Source organism: Pinus tabuliformis, chromosome 6, assembly GCF_031772625.1.
Source record: "Pinus tabuliformis cultivar Carrire ecotype Pingquan chromosome 6, CPIR1, whole genome shotgun sequence".
NCBI classification, from domain to species: domain Eukaryota; kingdom Viridiplantae; phylum Streptophyta; class Pinopsida; order Pinales; family Pinaceae; genus Pinus; species Pinus tabuliformis.
Window position 1 is genome coordinate 1,537,440,650 of NC_142292.1, and position 20,264 is coordinate 1,537,460,913.

Genomic DNA, 20,264 nt, shown 5'->3' on the forward strand with positions numbered 1-20,264 from the left:
CTCTCAACTTGCCTTGTTGTGGCTCCTCCATAACCTCCTGAAGTTGCTACACCAATCGTGGTTCCTACACAATCGTCTGAGACTTCTTCTGGCTCTGCATGTTGAGAAGTAATATACGCTCCCTCTCAACCACCAAGTCTCCATCAGTTGCCTCACTACTCAAGGCTTCGCATGCATCTTGAACCTCAAGAGTTCCTGACCTGTGAACCAATCTCATGACAACAAAAACATCTCACCTTCGACTTGTCAACCTTCTTCCCATCACTGGAAGAACTAGATTCGGAAAGAGAAACCTTCCCCTTCCCCTTATTCACCTTACTCGCTAAGGCACAATTCTCCTCATCCTACATGGATGAAGAATCGTCTCTGGTGCTCCGTCTAATCTCCTCCTGCACAAGATCCAACGAAAGTCTCTCCCATCCCGGCAGTTTCTCCCATCCATTCACTGAGTCCTGGTAGCTATGCCAACTCTTAGGACGGTCAAGGAGTGCTAGACTCACCATCCTCATCCGATAGTCACCCCCACAGTTCCCAGCTCATCCCGGCATTGGGTGAACTTCGTGAGATACTGGGGCATAATGTCTCCATTCTCACACCTAATGTTTCTGAGTTTATCCTTGAGTGCCATTCCACCAGCTCAAAACTCAACCGCTTCTGATCTAAAATTCGTGAGAACAAAGTATTTCTTGTACAGAGATCGACTGTATGGGAATTCACCGGATATCTAACCTTCCAAAAGAAGGATGAATCTAGAAGCTACCTGGCCCGATTGCAGACTCTGCCTGAAGAAATAAAATTTAAACACTTCCTAAATATTAGATCTGATGATCAATCCCGCTTTGATATCCTGTAGAACTTTTTCTACAAATCAACTAGCTCCGATACCATGTAGAAATTTTGAATAATAAACACATATTCAACAGAGATTATCTCGATTATACACTATTGCGGAAAACATGTATAATACATAACCTCCTCTACGTTGATCATCAATTTACAGAAGCAGAAACAATAACATGCGCACATAGAAGCATCAATCACACATATCAACACATTATTTTCCCGGGGAAAGCATCTCGCTAAAAGCCCCAACTATCTGTATATTATATTGATTGAGAACATGTAACAAACATAGTACAATACTCCTCACAAGTACTCAGTACTATCTCCACCTGTTACACACAATACAGCTCAGATCTGATCTCCAAATCTCCTATGCTGCTTGCCCGCCTCCACTACACAATACGTGCTGAGAATGAATGAGAATGGCCGAACCAAACTCGTTTTTTACCTCAAGAGAATCACCCACACTGGGAATCACGTGAGCAGAGGCTATATTCACTTGGTATTGGCCCCATACTACGCAATTGTCATTGGCATTACTCAATCCATGCATGTGCAAAATCTCATGCACAACTGATAGCAATCTCAACCTCTAACACCTGTCTCCACTGAACTGTACATGCACTGAGTTAACTGATGTATTCTTCAGTTGCATTATGAGTTAATAATTAGTGAATTAATTAATAACTAATTCACACAACTCATCACTTAGTCTATTGATCAGTTAGACTAAATACAACTAGTTCAACTAAGTCAAACTGAACACAACTCCATTAACTGCTCATCTAACTCCACAGAACTCACTGCTTGGGTTCTAACTGAAGTCCTGCATGCAATAGCTCAACTGACTCATAAGAAAACGTATTTCCTTCTGACAGCGGCATGTGCAACATCTTTAGCTCAAACTGAAGTGCTCCAAGAGAATAAGGTCAAGTTTATAGTCCAAATATTATTGTGAGACAATAATATTTGACTTTTCTATTTTTGACAGCCAGTCTAAAAATAGACTTTGATCACCCCTGCTGTGATTACTCCTGCTGTGATTACTCCTGCTGTGATTGCTCCTGCTGTGATCGCTCCTGTTGTGATCACTCCTGCTGTGATCGCTTCTGCTGTGATCCAAAAATAGACTTTGCGCCATAAATTGCCTGCGGGTCCACTTAGTGAAGGCGACTCCTTTCCACTAAGCTCCATCATCTTGTTGCATTCTCAAGAAGAATTTCTTGTTGCACACTTTTCAACAACGGATGTGGCACATGCAACTGCCAGAAGGGAATTCGCTTTTATTATGGGTTACTTGAGCTATTGCATGATGGACTTCAGTTAGAACTCAAGTGATTGAGTTTGGTGGAGTTGATTGAGGAGTTGATGGAGTTGTGTTCAGTTTGACTTAGTTGAACTAGTTGTATTTAGTCTAACTGCCAAATACACTAGTGATGAGTGATGTGAATTAATTATTAATTAATTCACTAATTATTAACTCATAAAGCAACTAAAGAATACATCAGTTAACTCAGTGCATGGACAGTTCAGTGGAGACAAGTGTTAGAGGTGGAGACTACTATCAGTTGTGACTATAGTTGTGCATGAGATTTGCACAATCATTGATTGAGATTGCCAATGAGGATTGCGCAGTACAAGCCAAGGAAAACGAGCTTGGATCATTCCTATTCTCACATTGGATTGCGCAGTAGAGGCAGGCAGACAGTGGAGGAGATTTGAACCTGTGACTTGATTCAGATCTGAGCTAGTTTGTGTGTAGCAGGTGGAGATGGTACTGAGTACTTGTGAGGAGTATTGTACTATGTATTGTTACATGTCCTCTATCATTATAATATACAGATAGTTGGGGGTTTTCAGCTGTATGCTTTCCCCAGTACATACTGTGTTAATGTGCGCATGCGATTGATGTTTCATCGTTTTTAATTCCGCGAAATTGATGATCAACATAGAGGAGGTTATGTCTTATGCATGCATTCCGCAAATAGTGTATAATCGAGACAATCTTTGTGAATAAGTGTTATATTATTCAAAATTTCTACATGGTATTAGAGCTAGATGATTTGTAGAAAAAGTTTCTACATGGTATCGGAGCGAAGTTGATCAGCAAATCTATTATTCAGAAAGTGATTACATTTTATTTCTTCAGGCAGAGTCTGTAATCGGGCCAGGTAGCCTCTGGATTCATCCTTCTTTCAAAAGGTGAGATATCCGGTAAAAGCCCATATAGTCAATCTTTGTACGAGAAATACTTTGTTCTCACGAATTTTAGATCAGAAGCGGTTGAGTTTTGAGCTGGTGGAATTCGAATTTGCAGCAGTGTTTTCTTGGTGTCGAAGTTGAAATGTCTTTCAACGGATTGCGATTGGAGTATGCCCTTAAAGGCAACTCAAATTATATTGCATGGAAAGACATGATGGAGGCGGTGTTAGATGACAATGGGTTGAAGGAGTTCATATAGGCTGAGGTCCCAAATCCTACTGATGTTACTCACGTTGAGGCTTGGAAAAAGAAGACAACAAAGTGTCGAAGGATTCTGTTGGAGGGCGTGAAGGATCACATTGTATCCAACCTGCATGGAAAGGCTTCTCCATACTTAATGTGGAAAGTGTTGACAGATTTATTCCAAAGCAAGAGCAACCAGAGGAAGTTGGCGCTCAAGGATAAACTCAGAAACATTAAGTTTGAGAATGGAGACAGTATGCCCCAGTATCTCACGAAGTTCACCCAATGCCGGGATGAGCTGGGAAGTGTGGGGGTAACTATCGATGATGAGGACTTGGTGAGCTTGGCTCTCCTTGGTCTTCCGAAGAGTTGGCATTCCTATCAGGACTCTGTCAATGGTCGGGAGAAATTGCCAAGATGGGAGAGAATTTGGTCAGATATTGTGCAAGAGGAGATCAGGCGGAATACCAGGGACAGATCTTCATCAAAGGCATCTGATGAAGAAAATTGCTCTTTGGCTGCCAAAGCAAAGAAAGGGAAGGAGAAGGGTTCTCTTTCCGAATCCAGTTCTTCCAATGATGGGAAGAAGGTTGACAAATCGAAAGTGCGATGCTTTCGTTGTCATGAGGTGGGCCATTATGCTGCAAATTGTCCACAGAGGAAATCCAAGAAGGGATCCAGGGAAGGATCTGATGGTGAGGCACTTGCTTCACAATTTGAGTTGGATTTCACACTCTTTGCATGCATGGTTTCATCCATGGCGGGAAGTGGTTGGTTTCTTGACAGTGAAGCTTCTTTCCACATGACCGGTGACAAGAGTTTGTTTAGTACTTTGGAGGAGAAAGATCTCCAGATACTAATAGCGATGGGTAATGATGAGAAGTATAATGTCTCAGGTGTAGGCACGGTTATTTTTCAGAGGGAGCATGGAGCTCGCCTTACCTTGACCGATGTCAAGTATGTACCAGGACTGGAGAGAAACTTGGTGTCGATCGCGATGCTGGAAGACAGAGGCTATGATGTAGTCTTCAGTAAGGGAAAGGTTTTCCTTAGACACATCATCACTAGATAGGTGAAGCAGATTGGTTCACGGGTCAAGAACCTGTATGCTCTTGAGGTTAAAGATGCATGCAAAGCCTTGAGCAGCGAGGCAACTGATGGAGACTTGGTGGTTGAGAGGGAGCGTATATTACCTCTCAACATGCAGAGCCAGAAGAAGTCTCAGACGATTATGGAGGAGCCATGATTGGTGCAGCAACTTCAGGAGCAGCCACAACAATGGAAGTTGAGAGGAGATCGAGTAGAGACATCTACTCACGCAGAGACCTCCAGTAGGGGGAAACTTCAAGCCAGGTGGGCTGAGGGATCACATGCAGCCATACCTCCAGGTATGAGGTGGGGCGATACAAAGTGATCGTCCCAAGGAGAAGGGGCAGGATCCTTGAGGTACCCAACCTCTTGGATGAGACCTTGCTACGGGAGCCCCGATGTGGACTAGTAGGAACTGAATGATTGGTTAGAGACATATGCGGATGGAGCGGCAGAGAGAGCAACAGTGTAGGGAATCCCAGGACAACGCATAGCTAGCAGGCTGCAGCAATGCGAGAGGCACAAGTGTTTTGCACAGTGCTAGGTGGCACAGAGAAGTGTGCAATGGTGCGAGATGCATGGAGATGTTGCAGTAGCGCAGATGTCAGAGAGGGAGCACTTGTCAGCAGCAGGTAGAGCTTCAGTATCAGAGTATGTTCCTAGCCCAACAGAGTGGTCAGTTGGGAGTGTTTTTTGTTCCAAGTGTTGTTGGAGCAAGTGGACCAGGCAAATGTGTTGCATGCAGAACATTCCAGAGTTGTAGTATAGGGGTTGCAGATAATCCATATCTTGTTGAGAGGGAGTGTTGAAAATGCAACAAGATGATGGAGCTTAGTGAAAAGAAGTCGCCTTCACTAAGTGGGCCCGCATGCTATTTTTGGCGCAAAGTCTATTTTTAGACATATGGATCATGGTCTATGAGTTGCAAGATGCTATTTGTGGATGATTAGTCATGTTGGTAAAAATAGATGGACTTGTATTTTTAGACATATGGGCGGAGTCTATTTTTAGACTGCTAGGCTAAAAATAGAACAGTCGAATATTATTAGCTCTTAATAATATTTGGACTATAAACATTATCTTATCCTCTTGCAGCACTTCAGTTCGAGCTACGGATGTGGCACATGCAACTGCCATAAGGAAATACGCTTTTCTTATGGGTTAGTTGAGCTATTGCATGATGGACTTCAGTTAGAACTCAAGTGATTGAGTTTGGTGGAGTTGATTGAGGAGTTGATAGAGTTGTGTTCAGTTTGACTAAGTTGAACTAGTTGTATTTAGTCTAACTGCCAAATACACTAGTGATGAGTGATGTGAATTAATTATTAATTAATTCACTAATTATTAACTCATAAAGCAACTAAAGAATACATTAGTTAACTCAGTGCATGGACAGTTCAGTGGAGACAGGTGTTAGAGGTGGAGACTACTATCAGTTGTGACTATAGCTGTGCATGAGATTTGCACAATCATTGATTGAGATTGCCAATGAGGATTGTGAAGTACAAGCCAAGGAAAACTAGCTTGGATCATTCCTATTCTCACATTGGATTGTGCAATAGAGGCAGGTAGACAGTGGAGGAGATTTGAACCTGGGACTTGGTTAAGATCTGAGCTAGTTTGTGTGTAGCAGGGGGAGATAGTACTGAGTACTTGTGAGGAGTATTGTACTATGTATTCTTACATGTTCTCTATCATTATAATATACAGATAGTTGGGGGGTTTCAGCTGTATGCTTTCCCTAGTACATACTGTGTTAATGTGCGCATGCGATTGATGTTTCATTGTTTTTAATTCCTCAAAATTGATGATCAACGTAGAGGAGGTTATGTATTATGCATGCATTCCGCAAATAGTGTATAATCGAGATAATCTTTGTGAATAAGTGTTATATTATTCAAAATTTCTACATATAGATAATTAGGGGAGATGGAAAGTGACAAGTATGGATTATCCCAAATAAGTTATATCAATATACCTCACCAATCATGCCCTTCCTAAACCCAAAGGTCCTAGATGGGGTCCCATTGGACTGCAGTCAAATATTAACCTTCTAGGTGAAGTGTGGGAACAAGAATACATTCAAGAGTGTTAATCATCAAGTTTTCCCCGTGATTCATATTAATATGCCCATAACATTTAATGAAAGCATATGATTGATATAATGGTTAGAGTACTTGTTGATATGTGACCCACCTTTCTTCAAGAAGCATGCGAGATGGCAGGCAACACTAACTGGAACAATGAGTGGAGAATTCTAGCATGATGCTATCTATTGAACATTATGATGTTGTTGGCTAACAGATTGTTAAATGAAAAGTAAAAATTTCTCCTATGGGTTACCCACTTTTGGTGGGTAACAAGACCTTCCATATGAGAGCTTTGTTTTTAACAATGAACCATAATAAAAATTTTATTTCAAAGGAAAATTGATTTTCCAAAGCAACATCCACCACTATTGGACCTTATCAACTCTCTCATTCTCGTGTATAAACTCCTAGGGTTGGTCTTTTGGATTATACCATCTCATCTGTTGAGTCCTTGATAAACTCTTTATGCCTTCAAAGAGTACTCTTAACCTCCTAGACATCTTTGTAATCCATGGATATTAAGTCCGTAAATAAATAGCTAAGTGTAGTAAAGTTGAATTGGGACCAAAGTAACCAAGGTTATTACTAGCATACAAAGGAAGTTCTAAGCTCCATAGTCCAAGAAAGAAAGTCATTGGGATACTGCACTTCCAAATATTTTTGGAACCTAAATTGACGTTTATAGTAGACCCAATACAAAGCATAACCAAAATGGCATATCCTAAACCTTTTAAAGACCAATGCATAAATAAACAAACTCAAATTTTGATAATATGAAGTGAATCAAAGTGGGCACAACGAAGGAAGAGAGGAAAACATTGCATGAAAACTTTGACATGATCCATAACTAGAACCCAAAACTAGCTTCCATATTAAAAAATCCAAATACAACCCAGAAGGCAAAGAACTATAGATACTATCCACTAAAAATTACCCAAAAGTTGTGACCTTTAATAAATCCCAATATACTAATGAAAGAATAAAAAGAGCTCTCATTAGATGGGTTTTATTTTGATTAAGGATTCCAGAGTTGCATCGAACTTTAGCCTAGGCCTGATCAATAATGCCACCTCACTAATGAGAAATCATAAAGAGGGAAACAAAAGACATGGCAATGTTTAATTCTCACATGTCGTTGGTATGAGGTTGGGTCTTTGCATATCCCACCCCCACACTTGAACACTAATATGCGAGTTGCTGAAACATGTATTGTTTAACAAAGATGTGGCTTGAATTCAATGTTTAAAGACTTAAGGGATGAACAAGGAAGGTGGCTTAATTGACTAACTGCTTAGTTTGAGAGTTATGTTCTTACAAAACTTTATAGAACAAGGCCCTACTCAAAGAGCTGACTTCCTTGTTAATACATGCAATGATAAAGGCTACCTTATTATTTGTTTGAGTTGTGTTCAAAGTTATCATTTTGATAATGATACTCTAGTTCTCGATGATGCTCAAAGATTTTAGGTTGGATTCCTTTGCGAGGAGGATGTCTTCAACAAGAGATTAAGCATCTATTTAGTTATTTGTGGATGTTCACAGTCTCCATGCAAAAGTGAGTTTCATTTTTTCCCTCCATATTCAATAAAATCTCCACACATTACTACCCTTGTTGTAATTAAAATATTAAATACTTAAAGACCCCATAAATATGGAAAGAAAAAACTAAATATTGATTCTTTAGATTTCAGATTAAAAATACCAAATTTTAATTTAAATCTCCGAGGTCATGGTTTCTTAAATAATAGTTTCATAATTTTATTTTTTTTGAGAACTGACAACTGTATTACTGTCTGATCAATCATGTACATGTATACTGAGAAATTGACTCGTCAATCCCAGGAGGATACTAACCAGATCTAGAATCAAGAAGCAAGCTAACTTAAGATTGCATGAAAACTAATGAATTTGGATTGGTTGGTCCTTACCAAACCAACCAAAACCAAACCCTGAAGACTAAAACCTTCAAAATTGACATAACCTATACATTTACTTCTATCTGGGGTATTGAACCCGGGAATGATTATGGATCTTTCCAAAGATTTTTTTTTTTTCCTTGTGCACATCTATCCACCTCGAGGAATTGTCACGAACAAATGAAGATGGTACAACGATTGAGTTTCCTTGAGTCAATTCCAATTATGGGGGGTTTGCAATGTAGTTGCTTCCTTATCATTGTCTAAGTGATCTGATTCATGGAAACATCTGTGCATGTTCATTGACGAAGCTAAGACCATAGTTATGTCTCTTGTGGTTTTGTTTGAGGGGTGGACCTCAATGTCTGAAGCATGAGGTGGCATTGCGTGTGGCTGAGTTAAGGTTGAAGGACTTGATTTATCTAAAGATGTGTTTTGACGTGAAGAGTTATTTGGTTGGTTCAGGTGTTAAGAGTTATCTAGTCGGTTCGTAAGTTTCTTAGATTCCATTAAAACTTTTGTGTCTTTTCATTCTCAAATTTTATTTTTTATTCTTGGTATATGAAAAAAAAGCATTTTTCAAAAAAGAACAAACATTTAAAAAATGACCAAATTAAAACTACAATTTAATAAATTAAAAACACATTAATAAACTTTAAAAATACCAAATTTTAAATCTACAAATTAAAAACACATTTACAAACTTCAAGCTTTAAAAACTAATAGTTTTTTATTAAATTTAAAATAACATTAACATGGTCAAATTAATTACCCGGTAATCAAATTTATTTAAAAATTAAAAAAAAGAAAAGGAAAAAAAAACAAATTCATCACCACCTAACCAAATTTATTAAAAAATAAAAACCTAAAAATTTATTAAAAAATAAAAGGAAAGAGGAAAAAAAAACCAAATTCAAATTAAAAAGCGTGAAAAGCAAATCCAAATTAAAAAAACCCCATGACAAAAGCTTCCAGAAAAAGCAAGTCAATTTAACATGGGCGGGAATATAATTCAAAGGGACAACTAATGAAAATCCTACCAAAACGCACAACTGTCTGAAAACCCGATAACTTCAAGAAGTAGCGAGAAAAAACTTTTGTCACTCTCTGATAGCCTCAAAATTTTAGTCAATATTCCCTGTATAATTACAGCTCTGTTACCTGGCATTGTAGTGTCGCAATCGTTCTATCCCAGCAATGGAGAGGATCTTAGTATTGGTTCGCGTGAGGCCCGTCAACAACAAGGAAGCAGTAACTAGTCCATGGAAAATTACAGGCAACACTATTTGTTTATCTAATCAAGGACCAAAGTTCGAATTCGGTAAGAGTGCACACACATTTAATGTATTTCTCTATGAGCCAAGAAGAATTCTAATGTCGATTATTTGTTTAGATAGAGAAATTGCCTCTGCCTTTGCTTTTGTTTATGCAATCTCTATATCGTAATATTGATTTGACCGTCTGAAATATATACATGCTACAGAAAAAGTGTTTGACCAAGAGTCTAAAACAGTAGATATATACGAAGCCCGCACTAAGGACATTGTAGCTGCAGCTGTTCGAGGTTTCAACGGTACTTACTATAATATCTCAATTTTTCTTTTCATGTATATTTTAAATTGGCCATGCAAAATTATCGGCAGCGACCTTAGCCTTCGGCCATGCAGAATGTAGAAGAAATCAACCCTAACGCTGGTTTCAGTTGCTTATGCTATTTGAATTTTGTTTCCATATAGTCATTTAAAAATTCACACGAGAACTTCACGTAAGAGAAAGGGATTTAGTATTGACCCTAGCTAAGCAATAATTTATCAACTACAAAGTCTATTTCTAACATATCGAGGAGAAGGGAGAGAAATTTACTTTTCAAAACCGTGGGAATTAAATGGAATCTGGTTTAATGCTTCAACTTATTGTTGCCCTGTTGTTTGGTGTGTAGGGACGGTCTTTGCCTATGGACAAACCAGCAGCGGTAAAACTCACACAATGCGAGGCTCTGCTGCTGAACCTGGTGTTATTCCTCTTGCTGTCCACGATGTGTTTAATAACATTCGGGAGGTATTCTTGATTACTTTAACAATATGCAACAACATATGTAATGGTCTTTAAGTATCCTTAAAACAATTGTATTAAACAATTCAACAAAATACGTGTTGTGTTCACTAAATATACCCTCACTGCATGTAACTGTTAACACTTGACACTCATTGAATATGTTTTTCTTTATCAACCTAGCTGTTGATCATAGTGTAGTGCCTTTAAATTTATCCTTTCTTTTATCACCTAAAATGCTGATCATAATCTATTTCCTTTTAATTTATGCTTTGTTTTATTGCCCTGACTGTTTATCATAGTGTATTGCCTTGAAATTTATGTTTTGCTTCATCGTCGATCCTTTGAAGAACGCAATCTTATGAGAAGAAGCCTTGTTGACTACTAGTATGAATATCTATTGATTAAAGAAAGCAGTTGCATGGTAGAAACCCTTGTGTCTTCAAGAAAAGAAGACAATCTCATCATGAAGATTCAAAGGAAGCTAACATTTCTCTCAAAGAAGGACTAAAGATATACGATGAAGACAACCAAGGTTTTGGTAAATAGAAGAAGAGCAAGACAAAAGGAGTCGTCTACTTGTCCTTGAAAAGTCAAATCTAGCTTGCAACATGTTACAAATCTTATGAAGATTCTTCTAGCCAATAATTAACAAGATGTTCTCTCCAAACTCTAGTGAAGCCAATTCTAACTTATGCATGAAAAGAATGAGCCAGTGATGTTACTATATTGCATAGGCAATATCTAGTGCAGAACATTTTGGTCAAGGGATGACTAAACTCTGAGAACAGATGGAAGAAACAAAAGGACATAGCAAAAGGACGTTCTTGAATATAGGAGTAGGCAGTTTGAAGTATGTATTCATTAAAGAAGTCAAGAGCTAGCAATCACTAGTTGGCAACATGAAAGAAAGACTTGAGAAGATTCTCTCGTTAAAAGGAAGTAGCTCACATTTGCCTCAGTTGGAAGGGTTATTCTAGATTTGTGAAGGGTATAGGAATCTCATGATTATAGAAGACCTCGTACTTTGGATGATTGAAAGGAACTCATGAAGTTGACGGAACAAGGTATTGCTTTCAAGATAGAAGCAAAATGTGACATGGAGAATCTTCAATTGATTCACTACTACTTGGGACTTGGCCGAAAATTGATGAAACTTCCTTGGTAAAGGAAAGCTTAGGACCAAGATTCTCCATAAATTTAGAATGATGGATTGTTGACCTATGAGAACTTTTGAAGAGTCCAGATATTGTTGATCCATCATTATATTGATAGTTGATTGATTCCTTGATATATTTAATTCAAGGGTACATTGATTGGGTTGGCAGTAATGATGATGAAACATGTACTACTAGTGGTTGTTTATGCTTGGGACTCATTATGGTTTCTTGGAAGAGCATGGAGCAAAATTCTGTTGCACTGAGGAGGTAGAAGATATGGAAGTTTGTGCAATTTAGCAGTTTGGATCCGTAAAATGTTTGATGAACTTTTGGATGACATACTGAATTCTACTGTGATACTTTATTGTATGAAGATTGTCAAAGAACTTGGTTTTTCATGGAAGGTTGAAAGCACATTATCGTTCGAGATGTGCTGTAGATGGGAGCTAAGAAGCCACAACAAGATCTCCACGGATGAACAAGTAGTTGATGTAAGGGAAGTATGAGTACTTTTGAGACAAACTTGGGCTTTTGAGGATTACTCCTCCCAAATTAAGAAGTGTTAATTTTTCAATGTTTTACGCTGTAACAATCACTTATAACAATTATTCTTCCAATAACAATCAATTATCCAATATATTTTCAATCACCCAGTAATAGTAAGCAATTGTAGATAGAACATAAAATCATATGCACAATAGAAGACAACCAAGGGCAATAGAGACACAGAGATTTGATCAAAGACCAGGGAAAAACCCCACAAGGGGGGAAACACTTTCCAAATTCTCTTCTATTAGATTGTCATCAAATGTTCAGTAGAGAGATACATAGTCCAAGTACATCAACAATGAGTCAAAGGGTCAAAGCCTTGACCAACCATGTCAACTATCCAATATCCAATCCAATATGAGCAATATAGTCAAATTTCGTCAAAAGTCAAATTTGCAATTTTTGGTCAAAGTCAACGATGAACACAACCTTAATTGATCCTTGGTTAATGGTCAATTCTGATATAAAAGATTCGGTCAAATAGTCAAAAGATGCAGCCTCTTCTACTCAGTCAAACTTGGTCAAAATAGCCCTAGAATTCTGCCCACAGATTCGGTCAAATTCAAAGTTTGACCAATGGAAACCCTAGCCCATAAACTGCAGTCAATGTTGCTCAAAGTGCATAGAAAATCTTAGTCAAAAAAATGGCAGTCAACTCGACCTCCCAAAACAAATCCAAGAATAGGTCAAACAAAGTCAAAACTCCTCAAGTCAATGCAAGTCAAACCATCCCAAAATAGAAGTCAACGCTGGGTAACAAAAAACACTCTCTCTGCTTCGCATGTGTGAGCTAAGACCCTACAATTTGAGACTTGTACGAACCAATCAAGAGAAGAAATGAATCTGTGATGATGCCTCAAAGTGATGTGATCTTGGGTATTTATATGAGGTCTTGTGGGTTGAATTTCCTCCTCCAGGCCGAATTGTACTTTTTGTGATGATGTGGTTCCATATTAAAAATAATATTTTCCCATATGCAAATTAAATTCTTCATAGGCTAGTAGGGTCTCATTAGGGTAAGAAGGGCTTCCCAAAGGAGGGAATTTCTCCTTGAGTTGCCAAATTTCAACACTCCCTCTCAGTTAGGGAGGAATTTCCAACTGCATCATAAGTCTCATTTCGAATGTCTTGTCATCATCATCACTGTATCATATCATGTCTCGTCTCTGCTCTTCTTCTAAACATTCGATCTAAAGAAGGAGAATCATCATAGGGGAGATAAGTATACCACCCTATATCCAAGGATAATAGGTGAGATACCATTTACCATAAGAGGTAAGGATCATAACCATCTTATCTGTCCAATGACAATAGACGAGATACCACTTACCATGAGAGGTAAAGATCACATCCATTTGATTGTCCGCTGATGTTCCCACCTTGACCCTCAAGAGTCAAGTGGTAGAACACTTGCATCCTCTACCTCGGGGGAGATACCCAACTTACCAGTGGTAAGGATCACATATACTCAAGTCTCCTCACCCATTCACTAGATGGTTGTAGATTGGGGTATAATCTATTAAGTCCTAGACCTAATAGGGCGAGATACCCAACTTGACATAAATGACAAGGATCACACACACCCTACAATGACAATAGGGGAGATACCCAACCTACCACAAAGGGTAAGGATCACACACACCTATTGTCCAGAGTTTCGTCAACCCCAGGAGCTCTTCGGCTCGATTCCCTCCTTGGGAGCTCAAATAGGGGGTGAGAGCATAGCTTAGTGTTCTTGATCAACCATGACCCTTCCAAGAACTTCCATAGGGAGGGTCACATCCACTAGTCCAAGCTGCTTTTCGAAGACCAAGAACTTCCCTTTTGGTAAAGGCTTGATAAGAATATCCGCTATCCGCTCATTAGTCGAAATGTGATGGAGTCTTACGACTCCTCTTTGCACCATATCCTGGATATAGTGATATTTGATCTAAATGTGCTACCTGTCGTGGATCACATGATTCTCAAAAAGACAGATCCCAATCTTGTTATCGCAATATATCATAGTCGTATCCAATACTTGCTAAAAGAACTCTCTAAAGAGCTTCCTCAACCATACTGCCTCATAGCTAGCGATGCTAGCAACAATATATTCAACCTTAGCGGTGCTTAGAGCAACAAACTTCTGCTTCCTACTCATCCAAGATATCATGGCAGACCCCAGGATAAAACAACACCCTAATATGCTCTTCCTATCAACAACATTTCTGGCCCAATCAACATTAATGTATCCATGTAGTCTCACATCTCTAGCAATATATCTCTATTAAAGATTGATAGTCCCATGTAGGTATCTCAACACATGCTTAGCAACAACCCAGTGTGCATGTAGAGGCTCAGTCATGAATTGAAGAGTGTTGACTGCAAAACATATGTCCGATCTATTGTTCACTAGGAACATTAGTGTCCCAATCAACTGTTGATACTCAGAGTGATTTTCCAAGTCAGGTCCCACAACTTCTCCACATAACTTCTTGAAGTTCATCTCCACCGGTGTGGCCATGGACTTGCACTCTTCGATTCCAAATCTTTCCAACAGTTTGACAACATATTTCCCTTGAGAAAGGAAAATCTCACCAAGTCTCTGCCACACCTCTAAGCCCAAGAAGTAGTGCATCAAACCGAGGTCTTTCATCTCAAATTCAGAGGCCAGCTCCCAAGAGGCTCTCCACTTGTCAAGAATAAATAATCAACATATAATACTAAAATCAAGGGCATACCTTAGACAATTTTGAAGTAGAGATTTGGATCAACATTACTTCTTGTAAATCCAAGCTTCATCAGGTAGATATCAATGCGGGCATACCAAGCCTTGGGGGCTTGCTTCAATCCATAAAGAACTTTTTTCAGCCGATACACATTCCTTATAGTAGTACCAACCCAATCCCTTACTTGACCGCTCAATGATAAGGCCTTTCCCTCCCTTCTTCCTATCCTGCTCCTCAAAGCACTGTGGTTGATCAACATATACTTCTTCGTTAAGTACGCCCTGTAGAAATGCGATCTTCACATCCATTTGGTGAAGTGACCATCCCTGGCTAGCAACAAGAGAAACAATGGATCAGATAGTGGTATAGTGGGCAACCGGTGCAATGATGTCATCATAATCCTCTCCCTCTTTCTCGGAGAAACCTCTAGCTACAAATCTCACCTTGTATTTCTCGATACTTCCATTTGCACCATGCTTAATTTTTTACAACCATTTAGAAGTCACAACAAACTTTCATTCGGGTCTTGGAACCACTTCCCACACATCATTTTTCATGATGGATTCATATTCCTCTGCCATAACATCCTTCCATACTTGCTCTTTCACTGCTTCTTCCAAAGTATGCGATTCAACCTGTATAATGTTGTTCATTGCTACAACATATCCCTGATATCGGCAAGGCATCTTACTTTCCCTGAAGGTTCCTCTTGCACCAGCATGTCTCTCAACATCTTGTAAGGTATCATGAAGCCATAGTGGTCTCTTCTTGGCAGGAGGATCACACGAAGAGGGATCCAAGGGGTCCATGGGTTCCAAGGGATCATCAACAAGTTTAGTTTTTGGATTAGTCATAGGAGGGCCTTCTTGTACATCCATGGCATCATCCTTCTTTTCAACATTGGTAGGGGGAGGAGTATCCCTTGCTTTCCCGAGGGCAACATATTCGTCAAAGGTCACATCCCTGCTAAACTCTATATTCCTTTGACCAAGCACATATATTCTATAAGCTTTAAAATTTTCACAATATCCAACAAATGTACCTTTCTTCCTTGAAGCTCCCAGATTGTTCCTCTTGTCTTCCGGCACATGAAAGTATATGAGACAACCAAAGATCCTGAAGTGTCCAAAATTGGGCTTTACATCTGTGAAAACTTCTGCGGGAGTCCTGTCACCCAAGGCTTGATGAGGAGTCCTATTTTGAATGTAGAAAATAGTATTAGCAGCTTTTCCCTATAGAAACTTTGACAACTTTTGATAATGTAACATGGCTCGGGTAGCTTCCATAATGGTCTTGTTCTTCCTTTCAACCACTACATTTTGTTGAGAGTTGTAAGGCACGATAGTCTCCTTCTTGATTTCAGCTTTCATGCAAAAATCAATGAACTCATTTGAAATGAATTCCCGTCCATTATCAAACCTGAAGATTTTGATCTTTTGCCCTGTTTGATTTTCCACTAGAGCCTTAAATTCCTTGAACATGTCAAATGCTTGGTCCTTGTGCTTCAAGAAGGAAATCCATGTCTTGCAAGAGAAATCATCCACAAAGATTATGTAGTACAAGTAGCCACCAAGAGACGTCACTGGCATGGGTCCACATAGACCAGAGTGTATAAGTTGAAGTATTCCATTGGTCTTGCTCTTGCTTGAAGGGAATGGTCCCTTTGCCTTCTTTCTACTTGCACATCCTGGACAAACTCCATCATGATTTACTTACCTCAGACATTCCAGAAACCATCCTCCTCACTTTGGGCAGGGCTTCATAGTGAAGGTGAGCAAATCTTCAATGCCACAACTCACATTGATGATTACTATCATGAACCAAATTGGTCTTCCATTAAATTTATAAAGACCTTCAATTCTTGACCCCAAAGTGAAGTCATCTCTCAAGCGAGATTCCATAGGCCAGGTAAGGACCTTTCCATTTATAAAAGCAACTTTCATTCCTTTGTCTTCCAGGGTAGATATATACACAACACTATTTGTCAATCATGACACATATAGAACATCCTATATATGTATAGTTTGACCATAATCCAAATGAAATGAAGTAGAACTAGACCCCTTTATCGGATAAGCAGAATTGTCTCCAAGATGATCTTCAAATTTGTCTCCCTCTCAACCAGGTTTTAGAGGACTTCATGGTAACTAGTAAAGTGTCTAGAGGCCCCACTATCCACTACCCAACTATCAAACGAATCTGGAGGAGAGGAACTAGAAAGAGCAAAAATAAGAAAATATTAGATTGAGTAGCAACCACATTATTATCATACCTTGAGTTCCTTGATTTCTTTTGAGGACGATGGCTTTCTTCACGAGCAGCAAGAGCATCTCTTCTTCTTCTATAGTTAGACCTGTTATTGTTGTAGCCACGATTGTTGTTGTTGGATCTACGAGCATCACCATTCTTCGAGAAATCTCGGGCATAGTGACCATGTTTGTGACAATTGTAACATTGAATATGAGACAAGTCCCTATCCCTTTTCACTTGTCTACTAGAATCCCTGAATGTTTGTGCAAGCTTCCTTGAATTAGATGATCTTCCTCTTCCTTTCTTCTTCTTGTCTTGAGCAACAAATGTAGAGGGTTCTCCTTCTTCATGCTTTTGAATTCTTCCTCTAGATATCATCTTGGTCTCCTCTTGAGTACACTTGCCCACTAGCTCATCAATTGGAGGAAGACCTCCAAGTGCAATGAGTACTAGCTCTCTATCAGATGTAACTTCTCCAACAGACAACAATTGATCCTTGAGTTGGGATATCCTCATGAAGTATGATTGCACAGTCTCTCCCTTGTTCATCTTAATGTCCTTGAGTTGATTCTTCAAAGAAAGAATGTGGCTCAAGTTGTTAACTTCATACATCCCAACCAACTTATCATACATTTCCTTGGACTTCTTCAACTTTGAAATATAAGTAATCAAATGGTCTCTCAAAGAATCAATAATAATTTTCTTAGCTTTGACCTCACCTTTCTTGTACTTGGACTTGACAGTCGTAGAAGCATTTTCCGGAGGCTCAAGTACCTTTCCTTCAACATAATCCAAAACATTATTCTCATCCAAAGTCACATCCAACCTGGTTCTCCAAACAACATAGTTAGATGTGTCATTCAACTTCTCTTCAATCTTGAAGTATGGGGTAGGCATCTTGACCCAATCAAGTGATCTTCAACAACAAATAATAGATATTCAAGGGGTGATTGCTCTTGTCTCCTTGGGCTTGTCTTCACCTCAGCTATGTTACCATGTTAATTTTCCAATGTTCTATGTTGTAGCAATCACTTATAATAATTCTTCTTCCAATAACATTGTAGCAATCAATTATCCAATATATTTGCTATCACCCAATAATAGTAAGAAATTGTAGATAGAACATAAAACCATATGCACAATAGAAGACAACCAAGGACAACAGATACACAGAGATTTGGTCAAAGACCAGGGAAAAACCCTTTCCAAATTCTTCTTTTATTAAATTGTAATCGAATGTTCAGCAGAGAGATGCATAGTCCAAGTACATCAACAAAGAGTCAAAGGGTCAAAGCCTTGACCAACCAAGTCAACTATCCAATATCCAATCCAATATGAGCAATATAGTCAAATATGGTCAAAAGTCAAATTTGCAATTTTTGGTCAAAGTCAACAACATGCAACACAACCCTAACCAGTGCTTGGTTAATGATCAATTTTGCTCCAAAAGATTCGGTCAAACAGTCAAAGGATGTGGCCTCTTGTACTTGGTCAAGCCTAGTCAAAACAACCCTAGAATTCTACCCACAAATTTAGTCAAAGTCAAAGTTTGACTTGCAGAAACCCTAGCTTAGAAATTGCAATAAACGTTGGTCAAAGTGCATAAAAAAATCTTGGTCAAAGTGCCAGTCAACTTGGCCTTCGAAAACAAATCCAAGAACAAGTCAAATGAAGTCAAAACTCTTCAAGTCAACGTAAGTCAAACCATCCCAAAACATAAGTCAACATTGGTAAACATAAAACACTCTCTCTCCTTCGCACGTGTGACTCAAACCTTGCAATTTCAAACTTGTATGAACCAATCAAGAGAAGAAACGAATGTGTGATGATGCCTCCAAGTGATGTGACCTTAGGTGTATTTATATGGGGTCTTGGGGGTTGAATTTCCTCCTCCAGGCCGACTTGTACTTTTTGTAATGATCTGGTTCCATATTAAAAATAATATTTCCCCATTTGCAAATTAAATTCTTCCAAGGGCCAGTAGGGTTTCCTTAGTGTGAGAAGGGCTTCCCAAAGGAGGGAATTTCTCCCTAAGCTGCCAAATTTCAACAAGAGGGAGTGAGGATGGACACCTTGTTCTCCTTGTGCCATGTACTGTGGCTAGGACTAACATCTGTAAGTTAAGTACATGGGCACAGATAGGGAGAATGGTGGATTGGATAAGCATCTTGGACTGACATTCTTAAGTCATGTACTGTGGCCGATTAGGATTAATTTTAACACCCTAAGTCAAGTATATGGACTCAGTTAAAAATTGGTTTGGTGGACTGACATTTCGTTATGACAGGTAGGAAATGGTCTTGTGGAGGACATACTCTAATGAACCTAGGTGGAGTATGTGCCTTGGAGACGCAGTATGGTGTCCTATTAAATGCCTCCCAACATTGTGCTTTGATCTAGTGGAGAAATAGAGCTTACTTGTCAAGGCCTTGGTATTTTGACAATGCTGGTTATGATGATGTTGTCCTCAATGATGCTTATCAATTTGGATCCTTCCTTATATGAATATTTCAACTTGTGAATATCCCGATGAGTCATGACTCATTATGAATACCTCCCTAGTTAAGACGGAGTGTTGAAGATGTAACTAGGTTCAGTTTTCATAATATATATATATTATATATATATATATATATATATATATATATATATATATATATCTATATATATATATATCCATATATATATATATCATTGATGTATTTTTTATATTTTTGTCAAGCATGTTCTTCGTGCTAGACTCAAAAGAAATTCATTTTGAGTAAAAAGAAAAAATATTTGAGTCATGCCCCATTTGGATATTTAAAAGAAAGAAAATTTAAATTTTTAATTTTGAGTCATAAGTCCACAAGATGACCAAGTCGAACCTCCTTGGACAAGTCGGCCTAGCCCTTCAAAGTGACATCTATTCGACCCTCCTGGATAACTATATATAAGAGATAGTTTGACCTCTTGGAGAGCATATTCACTCATCACAACAGGTATCTTCTGCACCTAACGATGGAGAAATAAACCAAGTCAAAAGAGAGAGAAAGAAAAGTAAAAAACAAGGATAATCTAGTATTGTTGACTGAATCTTTGACTTCTACTAGCTTGCACATGTGAAGGACGGAATTCTTTGAAAAAAGGGCGAAATTTGGTCCTAGTTGCTGGTCTAAAATT

At 38.7% G+C, this 20,264-nt stretch overlaps 1 protein-coding gene across 1 annotated transcript in view; it reads left to right on the forward strand.

Annotated features, from left to right (window-relative positions):
- The first annotated feature begins 9,435 nt into the window (after positions 1 to 9,435).
- Positions 9,436 to 20,264, forward strand: part of LOC149264585 (kinesin-like protein KIN-7O) — a 193,699-nt gene continuing 182,870 nt past the window's right edge. The window contains exons 1-3 of the mRNA XM_089390028.1: positions 9,436 to 9,704; positions 9,867 to 9,956; positions 10,323 to 10,441. Coding sequence (XP_089246154.1) covers positions 9,581 to 9,704; positions 9,867 to 9,956; positions 10,323 to 10,441 — 333 coding nt within the window. The 5' untranslated portion in view covers positions 9,436 to 9,580. The remainder of the gene's footprint in view (positions 9,705 to 9,866; positions 9,957 to 10,322; positions 10,442 to 20,264) is intronic.